We start from the raw sequence: 12,058 nt of genomic DNA on the forward strand, positions 1-12,058 counted from the left end.
GGATTTTTCTGGGGGTTGTTATCAGGGACCCCGAGGCTAAAAGGTGATAGAATAGGAAAGGGGAATTTTGTTCAAGATATTCTCTGAGATCTGTTGGTTGTCAACCTGAGTCCGATTAGGAGTGGTTATTTTAGAGTCAATCCCAGCATAGGTTGTTTGGTTGCTGTTCAGTTGCGGAGAGCACTTGCAAACAATACTGAGTGATGTGCCCAAAGGGATCACTGGATTTTGTTACTTTATAATATGAACAGGAAGTAACAAACACTTCATGGATAATATGCCATCAATAAGAAAAGGAACCAAATGGAAGGGTGAATGGTTTTAGGTAAAATCGATTTAAAGCATATGCCTGACAAGGGGGGAAGCATTAGTACTATTTTCACGTATGATTTAGCTTGCCTTTAGAGTGAACATCTATCAATCATTTTTTTCTTCCTGTAGTTTTCCTTTAGGCCTCCTGCTTTCCAGGTGGTCTGGGGGCAATGGTAGGTTGTTAACCAGTCATCCCCTTCTCCCCTCAGCTCCATACAGTGGTGCATTTATATCCCATGCTAAATAGATTTCTGCCTCCTGGAAAATTTAATCCCGAGCAGAATGATAAACAAAGGGGATTTAAGCATTACCAAAGCGGCATCCAAAATGACTGGCCATGACTTCCTGATTGAGATCCCTGGCCTAGTTTCATCCCTTTGGTATTGCCTGCTTCTTCAGCTTTTCCTTCCATTCTGTGTCTTTCCATTAATTCCTTTTTGCTTAAATTAGCTAGATCAAGTTTATGTGGTTTACAACCCAACTGTCATAACTGATATCACACCTATTTTCCAGATGAAGTGATTTAACCCAAGTCCCACGCTCAGTGGTCATGTCAACTTCTAGCTCGTGGCTTTCTTCCAAATGTTGGTGTAGCACGAGTTTATAATGCTCCTTTAGTGGAATTAAAGAGTATCTGACTTTTATTGAAGAAATGAGTTCTCTTTCACAGAGGGCTTTTCCTACTGAAGACTTATTCACAAGGGAAGAATATTCTCAATATACTTCTAGAACTGACAATCAATAAGTCTTTGTTGACTAATTAACATTCAGTTTATTTTAATTATATTGTTTGATCTAATGGAGTATCCTGGCAGGACAGAAGGGTTAAACTAAAAATCCCAAAGAGATACCTTAATAATCTTATGCAATGTAAAAAGAACAACCTGCATGCAAACTAACAGAAGAAAAGTACTTTATTCATTTATAATATCATTTTGTAAACAACCACACTGTGCATTTTTAAATTTAATAATAACAAATTTTTTTCCTATGGATTTATAGCAATCTCTATATAAAGTCAATGAGTTAATACAAGAGTGAAGATGAATAGGGCAGAATAATTTCCGAAAATGTTAAATTACAGCACTTGATACAAACACAGATAACTATCTGTACCATAAAAATTTACATGCCACAAAACACTCATTTATAATTTTAAATATGCGGTAAAACACATTTATAAAAAAGCATCAACATTAATTTTATTATAAACCAGAGAATTACTCAGAGGAATATTTATTAAAACTTACTAAAAATCAGTCAATATTGCAACTGAGGTAAAAATTTATAAGTAAACAAAACTATCATTTATAAGGGCCAAAAGTAAACGGAAGGGCAGACAACACTTTCTGATGACTATGTCTACTCCTTGATGTTCTGAAGCAGTTTCAGTAAATGTGACTCAATAACCTGTTGAACTAGAACACACAGGTGATCAAGACAATAGCATGTTGATTACAAAATTTTAAAAACTATCAAATTCAACTTAACATCACCAACGTTTTCCTAAAATAATTTCTAATTAGGATATAATCATAGTCTGAGGGCAATAAGATTACAATGCAATACTTCAAACTTAGTCTGTCACTGACTTTAGTAATTGTCCAAGTTACTGGGTTTTCTGTTCTTGGTTTCTAAATTTTGAAACTGAAGGAGAGTCCAGAATACAAGGCTGTTCTGAGGAACAGAGAAAGGGCAACTATAAAGCATTTTATAAATAGTTTGCTATGAAATGTTAAACACATCTTGTAAATAGGTGTACACGTATCCTCCAGCAACTAATTATTTGGGTTGGTGAAAAGTAATAGTAACAAACTCATTTCTAGACTTTGTAGGAATCTATTGATTTTGCCCACAGTTGAAAGTATATGTCAGGAGTTAGGATAACATGCATGTTCTATAACTGCAAGTGATGAGAATAGTTTGGACCACTGGTTTGTATTATTATAGAACTTTACTAAAATGAAACCTGAGAGTTCTAAACCACTTACCACTTCTATAGCCCAAGGCTACAGCTAGATCCATAGAATTGTATCCAGAGTCGGTTTCAATTGTTGGGTCAGCTCCATTTTCTGTACCAAAACAGAAAAATCTACATAAATAAAATGAAAATATGGATATGTTTGTCTATCACTGGCTCATGTGCAAATAGCGGGACAGATTTTCCGCAAATTTGGAAGGTATTTTCAGGATGGTCTGACAAAGTATAGAGTACACAGAGGGCATAGAATTCACTCTGGTGGGTCAGAGGGAAGACACTTCAAACATACAGGCATTCTTTAGAGCAACTGAAACTAATACACCACTACAGACAGCACTCAGGCTTAGACACTGTGGACAGAGAAAAGAGCCGAGGATTCGCATGTGATCCCTAAAAGGAAAGCAATAAGGACAGATACTGCGATTGCAGGCATGCTGTGTGATGGAGCTACAGCTTACATGGGAACCTTAGGGCAGCAGGTGCTCCAGGGGTGAATAACGTATTTAATAATAGTTCAGGATTCTCCTGAGGCTAGCTTGTAAAAAATAATGTCTTCATATGGCGTTTTCTAAATATTTCCACTCTTATCTGCTTACCTAAGAGCATTTTTACACATTTCACATGATTTCCATGTACAGCGTAAAGCAAAGGCGTCCCTCCATTCTGCAAAAGGAAAGGTGATTTAGTTTTTCAAGGTGAGCAAGATTCAAATAATTTAATGCTCCTGTGAATTGGGCATGTAAAAGTAGTTTAAGGTAATTTTAATATTTTGTGAAGAATACTTAAATCAGAACTAATAATTGAGTTTAGGACATTAACTTTTTCTCCCAGCTGTTTAATTAACTAAGGTAATTAATTATTCTTCCAAGGGTTTACTAAAGCTTATTATATCACCCCAAACCAAATAAATCCTAGAGTTTGTTCCAGTAATTTAAAAATCAGTATTACAGACTCACCCAGTCATATTCATTTACATCAACTCCACAATCCAGCAGCATTTTGACAATATCTGTGTAGCCCTTACTACAGGCTAATGACAGTGCACTTTCTCGACCTTTTCCTAAAAGCTGGGGATCAGCACCCTGCAGTGGGAAATAGAGATAAAAGACTTTTCAGTTTATGAAAACAAGAATATTGTTACTTCTGTCAATAATAATTACAGTTCAACACTTAGGTCAGGTAATGTTCTGGGGTTAATAAAGAAAGAATACAAACTTCTACTCCTGGACGTTCTGTTATCAAGGTTGTCTGAAGGCCTGCCTTCCTCCCGCTACCTCAATCCTAACTATCTTGTCACTCTGGAGTTAAATTGTATCTTCTCCAAGAAGCTTCTCCTACAGGGCTGACAGGACTTTTGTTCCCATCGTGCTTAGCGGGGCTGGGCATTCACTTCTCTCTCCAGCTTCATGGATGACTACACTTGCCTGCTCAACCAGATGCAAGCTCCACAAGAATATGAAGAGCATGTAAACAGTTTTTGGATCCTCTACCATTACATCTAGCTGGCTGGAGATGTAAAAACTTTACTAAGTACTTAACTGAACTTAAGTAACTGTACATATACATTTTCTGAGGCATTTTCCTTACATTCTGAAGTAGAAACTCTACCACAGCTATTTGCCCGTGTGCTGCAGCCCACATCAGAGGAGTAAATCCTTCTTCGTCCGTGTGATTGATAACATTTTCTATTTAAAAGAAAAGCAATTTTTGTGATCTAATTTAACAACCACATATTTATATCTCTATGAAAATACTGGTATTCTAAAAAAGTGACTATATTACCCAATGAGGTTCACGTTGTGCTGACTGGTGTTCACTGAAGTGCTGTGTGTTTTTGCAATTTGCAGTCTCAATGTATTAAACTGTGCCTCAAGGTATGTAGCTGAGTTCAAATAGCATATTATTTAAAGTATAAACTACCAGACACAACATAATGCTAGGTGCAGGGCAGTCCACAGAACACTGGACTCAGAATCAGGAGACCAGAGTTTGAATCCTGACTGTCACTTTCTAGCAGTGTGATTCTGGGCATGTCATTTAATTCCTCTAATATCCAGAATAATACCTTGCTTATCTCGTAGTTAGCTGGGAGGATCACAATAAAAATGAAGTTATACGATAGCCCTTAGCATTCATTACATAAATACACATTATAAAAAGCCCCAAATTAGTAAAGCTATTTTTACTCTCTAGCCAATACTGCTGCCTTTGAGTTTCTTAAAATTTTTGGTGGTTTGCTAACATAATATAATATGAATGAAGACTGAATACATTTCTATGCAATTCTACCTCAAAACCCATTTTGTTCCCTAGGTTCAGTCTACCAGGTATAAAGTCCACAGTTTTTTCCCTAAATTTATTTAGTAGATTGAGAATAAAACCTTCAAATGTTTATAAACAAATAGGAATATAATGATGAAGTCCTTCTTATAAAAGAATGACATGATTTAAAAAAACCCACTCTTTAATCATATGCCCTGCATTCAACTGATAATGTTGGGACAATTGGCTAACTTTTTGAAAAATGAAAATAAAAGTAAAGCTCCACCTTTACCTCATTACACCAAAACATATTCCACATGGGTCAAAGATTGAAATGTAAACAAGAAACCACAGAAGTTCTAGAATAAGGTATGAGTGAATTTATTTATAATCTTGGAATAGGAAATCTTTTCTAAGCAAGATATAAAACTCAGAAGTCACAAGGAAAAGAATAAATTTACCTCTTAAAAATGTTAAGCCTGTGTTTGAAAACATCATAAAGTCAAAGGAAAAATGGCAAGCTGGGAAAAAACTAGATTCAACATAAACAAAAAGTGAACTTCTTTAATTTAGGTAAGAGTTCATATAAATCAATATAAAACAGGCAGTTCACACAAAAAGAAATTCAAATAGATCATAATTTTAAAAAGGCAAACAAAACCAGTATGAAATACCATTTTTCACCCATAAGATTAGCAAAGATTAAAGTCTGATAATATTCTGTGTCAGTGAGGGTATGGGGAAGTAGAAACTCTAACTCTGGTGTGAGGACAGGGCAAACATCTGGCAATGTATATAAAAATTAAAATTCATATACCTTTTGACCCAGCAAATATACTTGTAGGAATTTACCCTATGGATATACTTTAAAAGAATGCCAACAATATTGTTATTTAATAGAAACAAACTGGAATCAACTACCACCAGGGGAACTAGTTAAAAAATAAAAAACGTAGTATATGCATATGCAATACAATGCAAAATCACAGACCTATTAAAAAGAATGAAATAGATCTTTATGTGCTTATATGGAAAGGTCTCAAAATTTAAGTGAAAAAAGTAAAGCGCAATGCAGTGTGTATATTTTCTCTGTGTAAATAAAGAAAAGCACATATATACTATACTCTCACATATAGCCCCAAGTATAAATATTTTCCAGAAAAGTCTTCTGAAAATATAAGAAACTTATAATGTTTGCTTCTGCAGAAAAGGCGAGGGTGGTAAGGGAAGCTTTAACTTCTATACCTTATATTACTATTTTTTTTTAAGTATCTATTGGGTTATCTGCCTGGTGAGATTATGCAACTATTTTTTTTGTCTTTATACTTTCTTGTATAAAAAGAAAACAATAACAAATCTGAAAAATCCTATTAAATTTGTTTTAAATACATCTAAAAAATAGGCTAGTACCTTGTTCAATACGAGCAGCCAGGTAGAGCATCTCTCCCTGAGCAGCCAACTGGTGAACAGACAAAGCTGAAACAATACCATAAAAAGTTTCATGTATATCTGTAGGTACACGTTCATCATCTCATTGTTCATGTCTGTGTAGCAATTTTCCTTTCCAAAACACGAACTATCATTTTATTGTTTAAAAAAATCTAACTTAAAATATAGCCTAACATTTGCAGATGTCAGAATTACCTTAAATATCTAAGAGTCTGAGAATTGACTCATATATGTTTAAGGTAATTCTGACATCTGCAAAGTGTTATTATCAGTGAATATGCAAATTGTTTGATTATTAACAATGCAAACTGTTACTGATCTTATGAATTAAAGAAATGGTTTAGGTACTTAATTTTTAACATGGTATCTCTTTATCCAAACTTATAAGGAAGTATAAGGAAGTTGGGTCTAAAAGACTCTTGCTTTTTAATTGACTGTATTCATTTAAGTCCCAAATATCATTATTTCAAGAGGCCATGGGTATTTCTTAACTTTTGGAGGACTAAGATAGTAAATTAAAAACTAGCTGAGAGGAAATTCTTGAGTACAGACCTATTTGTGGCTAATTAGCTGTGTGATCCTGGAGACCTGATTAAACATTTTTGTCTAACATGAGGTATGTGAACCACATGATCCCTAGTTGTTTTTTTCAAAAATTCTGTGGTTGGGGAATTCCCTGGTGGTCCAGTGGTTAGGACTCAGCGCTTTCACTGCGGGGCCCCGCGTTTAGTACCTGGTCAGGGAACTAGGATCCCATTAAGACTCTCGCGTGGCCAAAAAATATATATATATATATATTCTATGGTTGGAATATTTTAAGACAATCTTTTTATTTTAAAACAAAGCCAAACAGGTACTGTTCTATGACAGTTCATCTTAAAAATCAGTATCACTTGATCCTTGATTTTGGATGATATGACTGGGTGGCCTTAATACAGAAAGGAAAGCAATTGGGAAGCATATGCAAATTTACATAAATAAAACAGAAATGGCTCTTAGGTAGAGTCAGAGTCATGAACTCTTTCTGGCTTACCTGCTACAGTATACAATTCAAAATCAGGAGGGATGTAGTGTTTCCAAAGTAAAAACATATATTTCACCATGCTTTAGAATACAGATGCATTTATGTTATATTCTCAAATATAATTCCTAACATCAAATTGCTAACTGGTTTCCTCTCGTTAAGAAACCCATACTATATAGAATATTTTCTAGTTTACAGAGAAAAACTTTCATTTTATTTCTTCTAGAATAATTCTACATTAAAAATTGTAAATTCAAAGTTTTTAAAGAGGTGATTTCATATTCATATTATATTCAAATTTGAAATTATAGTAGACATCGCTCAGCTTTTACTACAAATCATTTGTTGATCAGTGATCTAGTTTATAAAATGCACTCCAAGAACACAAAAACACAATGTCTTGCTTTGCACAAAGTTCAGAATAACTCATTGTTTTTATAGTAAAATTATGAAGGTTTTAAGAATATTTCAATCTGTATTTGTTCTCAACAGAGAAACATAAAACATCAAGTATTTGAATATGCAATAATATGTGAAAGAGTTTTAAATTACTAAAACTATCAGGACATCACTTAAGCTTTCCAAAATAGCATATGCATTTAATGAAAATAATGTTTCAAAGCCAAACTCTTGAAACCATAACATTAGTAATAACAATATTCTAATACATCAGTGGGAAATACTTACAATTTGCTAACAGAGGTGTGGTTGAGACCTCATTTCCTCTGTGTTTGTTGGTTAAAGTAGTTGACTGTTTTATGGGTGAGAAGTGCTTTGTTGTAGAGGGAGTGTAGACATGCCTTACTTGAATTCCCGGAGAAGGAGATGTATGGATACTGCATTCAGCTAAGTAAAATTAATTTAAACACATTAAAACAATAGTTTAACAGCAAAGCATTTCAAAGTTCTATGTCAATGTTTACATTAAAAAAGAAATACAAGATGTATAATATCTTCAACTGGTTCTCAAGTGATACATATTTTTTGCCATAAAAAATCTGTACTAGTGGGCTTCCCTGGTGGTGCAGTGGTTGAGAGTCCGCCTGCCGATGCAGGGGACACGGGTTCGTGCCCCGGTCCGGGAAGATCCCACATGCCGCGAAGCGGCTGGGCCCGTGAGCCAGGGCCGCTGAGACTGCGCATCTGGAGCCTGTGCTCCGCAACGGGAGAGGCCACAACAGTGAGAGGCCCGCGTACCGCAAAAAAAAAAAAAAAAAAAATCTGTACTAGTAAAAGTTCCAGAAAAAAAAATCAATATTAATCTTGAGCAATTTAATCCAGAGATTAGTTTTTTTATTCGATAGATTGTTATAAAAGTAAATCTACAATATGATGACAGATTTCACTGTATTAAAGCATTGGAAGCTAATGCCAATCATATATTCATGGAGTTAATTCATTTACAAAAGGCACAAAATTTTTTTCTCCTATAATTTTAAAAGGTACAATAATAAACTTTATTAGAGAATTTGTAAATAAACAAAGGTCAAGGAAGAAATAAAAATCAACATGTACTTATGGACATTATATAACATGAAATTATTTGATTTTGGTTTCTATGAGATTCTAGAAAATCATAATTAAAGATGACTTCCAAACTCTTCGCAAACTCAAAATCTCATGATCAGAAAGGGAAAAAAATAAAAAATAAATAAACAAAAACAAAACAAATGCAGATATTTATACCATAACTTTCAACCTTTAAATAGGACAGATGCCACCTCCAGGTCAGAGTTAACTTGATCTTGAATATTTTTACTATCTTCTTCATTTAAGGACTTCACAAACCGAGAACAGACATTCATATCAAATCTGTTAGGCAGTATGAATTTCATCCCCATGGCAACACCCTGAGCCGATCCTTCTTCTGCATTTGAGTCCAGCTGATGTTCTATTTTAATGTCTGGCATGCCAGTTAGACTGTAACTGCTGGGGCACTCTTCTACTATCAGCTGGGCTCCAATATCCAAATTTGCTGATGTAGCCATGATTTCAACTGTAGTTTCAATAATTAAAACATTTCTTCATGACTTCCCCTTGGTTTTATAAGAATGGCATACAGTGTATTCTTCAAATTTGGGTATTAAAACATCTGAAAGAAAAAAATTAAAAGTATTATATCAACTTAATGTATACAAAATAATCATTTTCAATCACGTATGCAAGCAGTACTCTTATTAGCACCTATACATAATAGAAACCATACAATCTCCAGAGGTAGAAAAACCTGGGTCTGAATTCAAGCTTCACCATTTATTAGCTGTGTGAATCTGTACAAGTTCCTCAACCTCTCTAAGCCTCAGTCTCACTTGTAAAATGGGTATACACCAGTAACCTCACAGGACCCTGGCAAAGACCAAATGAAATACAGTAACATTCTCACCGCCATCACTAGGTCCCAACAAATTTTACTTATCCTTTTCTCCCCTTTCCTATTCCTGAATGTTGCCAGATGGATTTTTAAAAAATCAGGCTAACAACAAAAATAAACTTTCATATAAAAACTTTAACCTCTAATCTGAGGTTTATTTTTTAATATGCTGTTAAAATTTGAATTTAAGAAAAGATAGAACTCATGTTGTACCCAAGTCTATCAGCATCTACAATATCCATGATTCCTGGATAGTGAAAGGCTTTACAAAGTTTTGGTTATGATGAACTGAAGACATACTTATTAATCAGTTTTTGTTCAGATCAAGTGTTAGCAACTTAATACAGGTTTTTATGAAAAATAAAGTGTACAGATTATGGACTGGCTTCCTTTGCTTTAGCATCTCTAGGACATTATAATCTAAGTAAAATTTTTGGTCTCAATCTTTGTAATAAGTATTAAGAAATTAGAATTATTGATTTTTTTCCAAATATAGATTGTCAAGACATGAACTCAATAAACGCGAACTCTCAAAACAGAGGTTAGAAGCACACCTGTTACTGAATCATTTACTATTGTTTTAAAAGAGTTTTCATTAAGGTAATCACTGGCACTTTCCTATGGACCTTAATATAATTTCAAGAGAAATTTCATTATTGTACCTAAAATTGCTTCTAAAAAAATGGAAGAACTCCAAGGCATATAATTGTTTTACACATATAGTCACTGAGACAAGAGGAAAATTAATAGCATCCAGTTAATTTTTTCATGTTAGGGCTTACTGCCTCAGAAATTTTGAGGGTGCAGGGTGTTTTAAAATTGTCATTAATTGGAACTAACAGAGAAAAGTGCATTAGGACCACAGTGGAGCAAAGGTTGGCAAATCATACATTTATAGATAATCACTTTTACAGTTTTAAAACATCTTCCAAGATTGATCGTTATAACAATCCTCTGAGTAGTCAGGGCAGGTAATCATTATGTTCACTACAGAGAAGAGAAAAGAGGAGCTCACAACTCCATCACCCTGTTCGTTAAAAGAAAAAGCAGCACTAAACTAATCCAAAACTTCCAAGGGAGAAAGAGTTGAAGAAATAATAAACGCTAATAATAATAAAGAAAGTTAACAAGTAACAAAGTCAACACACTTCAGCAAACGGTAAGAAGGAGACTAAAACAGAAAATGAGTTGTGATTCAAATGGAGGTGGAGGGGCAACGCAGAGGTCTTTAAAAGTATATTACAAGATATGAACTGTGTTTCCTGAGGGAAGATCCATCTCCCACAGACTCCTACCCAGAGTTGGGTGAAGTGCAACTCCCCTGAGCTCACTCAGCACCCGCATATATCTTTATTTTAGCATTTATCATTCTCTTAAAAATTTCCATTTAAACTCCTAATAAATTGAAAACTCCTCTAGGATGGGGGGGCACTCTTACTAATTTTTGCACACAAACAGTGCTTGGTTCTATCACGTACTGCATAAATATTTTCTGATCTGAACCTTAACAAAGGTTCTATTCTTTTCTATCCTGAAATGAGCCTGCAAGATGCTCAACATCTGCTGATTAGCTCTGGCTTTCCGTTCCCAACATCACTACCAACTAGCTGTGCAACCCTGGACAGAGAAATCATATACGTTTCCTAAGACTCATTTTATTCAGATAAGATGAAGATGGTTGAAATAGGTATCTCTAATATTCTTTCCAATTCTAAACATCTTCCATGTTACAGATCAGGGTTTAGACATGGAATTACCAGTCTTTGAGGGAAGAAGAGCAAATGTACTCGGGGGAGGAGGGAGTGGAAACAGAACGCTTATCTTGGCACCACTCCAGAGAGGAGAAGCAACACTGACTGGTTAAGCCATACTTTTGAAGTATAAGAAAGGAAGGGGGAAAAAAAAAAGATGATCGAGAAGAGGAGGCGGTGAGAAAAAGAGGTAAGGCCAAGGAGAGCTAGGATCACCTCAATCTGTCAGAGCCCAGGGATAAGGGGAGAGAGACCCTAACGAAATAAAACGGGCAACTGGGTTAATCCACAGTGGGTGCTAGTAACAGGAGCCCCCCCGGTTCTTCCTCATTCTGGAGTTGTCCTACAAGGACAGGAAGGTGCTATGAAAATGAATGATGCCTCACAGGCCACAGGTGTCCCGGCGTCCCAGGACAGGAACCCGCTGGAGGGGAGACTGTTGCAGGGAGGGAAGTCCGCTCTGTCGCCTCCCGCCAACTCTGCCCGAAAAATCCCAGCGCGGCTCGGGTAGGGAGGGCGGAAACTCTGGCTCAACCGCGGCGGGCTGGTCCCGGGGATAGGGGCCGGAGGCCGACCGTGTGGGAGCGAAAGGCCTGGCGACCGCCTTCGACAGCCCACAGCGAGACGGGCCTTTCCATCTGCGGCCAGATTCACTGCAGGGCCCCAGCCCCCGGCTTGTTTTGACCGCGACGTCACTTCCGATTTCTTCTTTCGGTTTCCGGCCAAAAAATGTGCCGCACCGACGAAGCTGTTGCAGGGAGGGATTTCCAGGTATTTTCCCGCCGCTGCGCGATCCTTACTGAGCCATACTACAGAGACAGCGTCCCTTCGGCTACAGCTCTGGTTCACTAGCGCCAGGCCTCGGTCTCTCCCTCCGGCCACGCCTCCTCCTCCCCATCGTCCCGCCC

General features: G+C 36.2%; 1 protein-coding gene across 3 annotated transcripts; it reads right to left on the bottom strand.

Annotated features, from left to right (window-relative positions):
• Positions 1 to 1,208: 1,208 nt before the first annotated feature.
• Positions 1,209 to 12,027, bottom strand: ANKRA2 (ankyrin repeat family A member 2). Of its 3 annotated transcripts, none has more exons than XM_081232423.1 (9): positions 11,537 to 12,027; positions 8,728 to 9,120; positions 7,716 to 7,874; positions 5,966 to 6,031; positions 3,881 to 3,978; positions 3,250 to 3,375; positions 2,890 to 2,956; positions 2,304 to 2,384; positions 1,209 to 1,730 (listed from the first exon to the last, which is right to left on the bottom strand). In XM_081232423.1, the coding sequence occupies exons 2-9, from the start codon at positions 9,014 to 9,016 to the stop codon at positions 1,675 to 1,677; spliced, it is 942 nt and encodes a 313-aa protein (XP_081088549.1). In that variant the 5' UTR covers positions 9,017 to 9,120; positions 11,537 to 12,027; the 3' UTR covers positions 1,209 to 1,674. The 3 variants fall into 3 exon arrangements, with proteins under 3 accessions (XP_081088549.1, XP_081088550.1, XP_081088548.1); XM_081232422.1 differs by lacking the exon at positions 1,209 to 1,730 and adding an exon at positions 1,753 to 1,989; XM_081232424.1 differs by lacking the exons at positions 1,209 to 1,730; positions 11,537 to 12,027 and adding an exon at positions 1,748 to 1,989 and having other exon boundaries at positions 8,715 to 8,891.
• Positions 12,028 to 12,058: the final 31 nt, after the last annotated feature.

This window comes from Mesoplodon bidens (assembly GCF_964165515.1).
Source record: "Mesoplodon bidens genome assembly, chromosome: 4".
Classification (NCBI taxonomy): Eukaryota; Metazoa; Chordata; class Mammalia; order Artiodactyla; family Ziphiidae; genus Mesoplodon; species Mesoplodon bidens.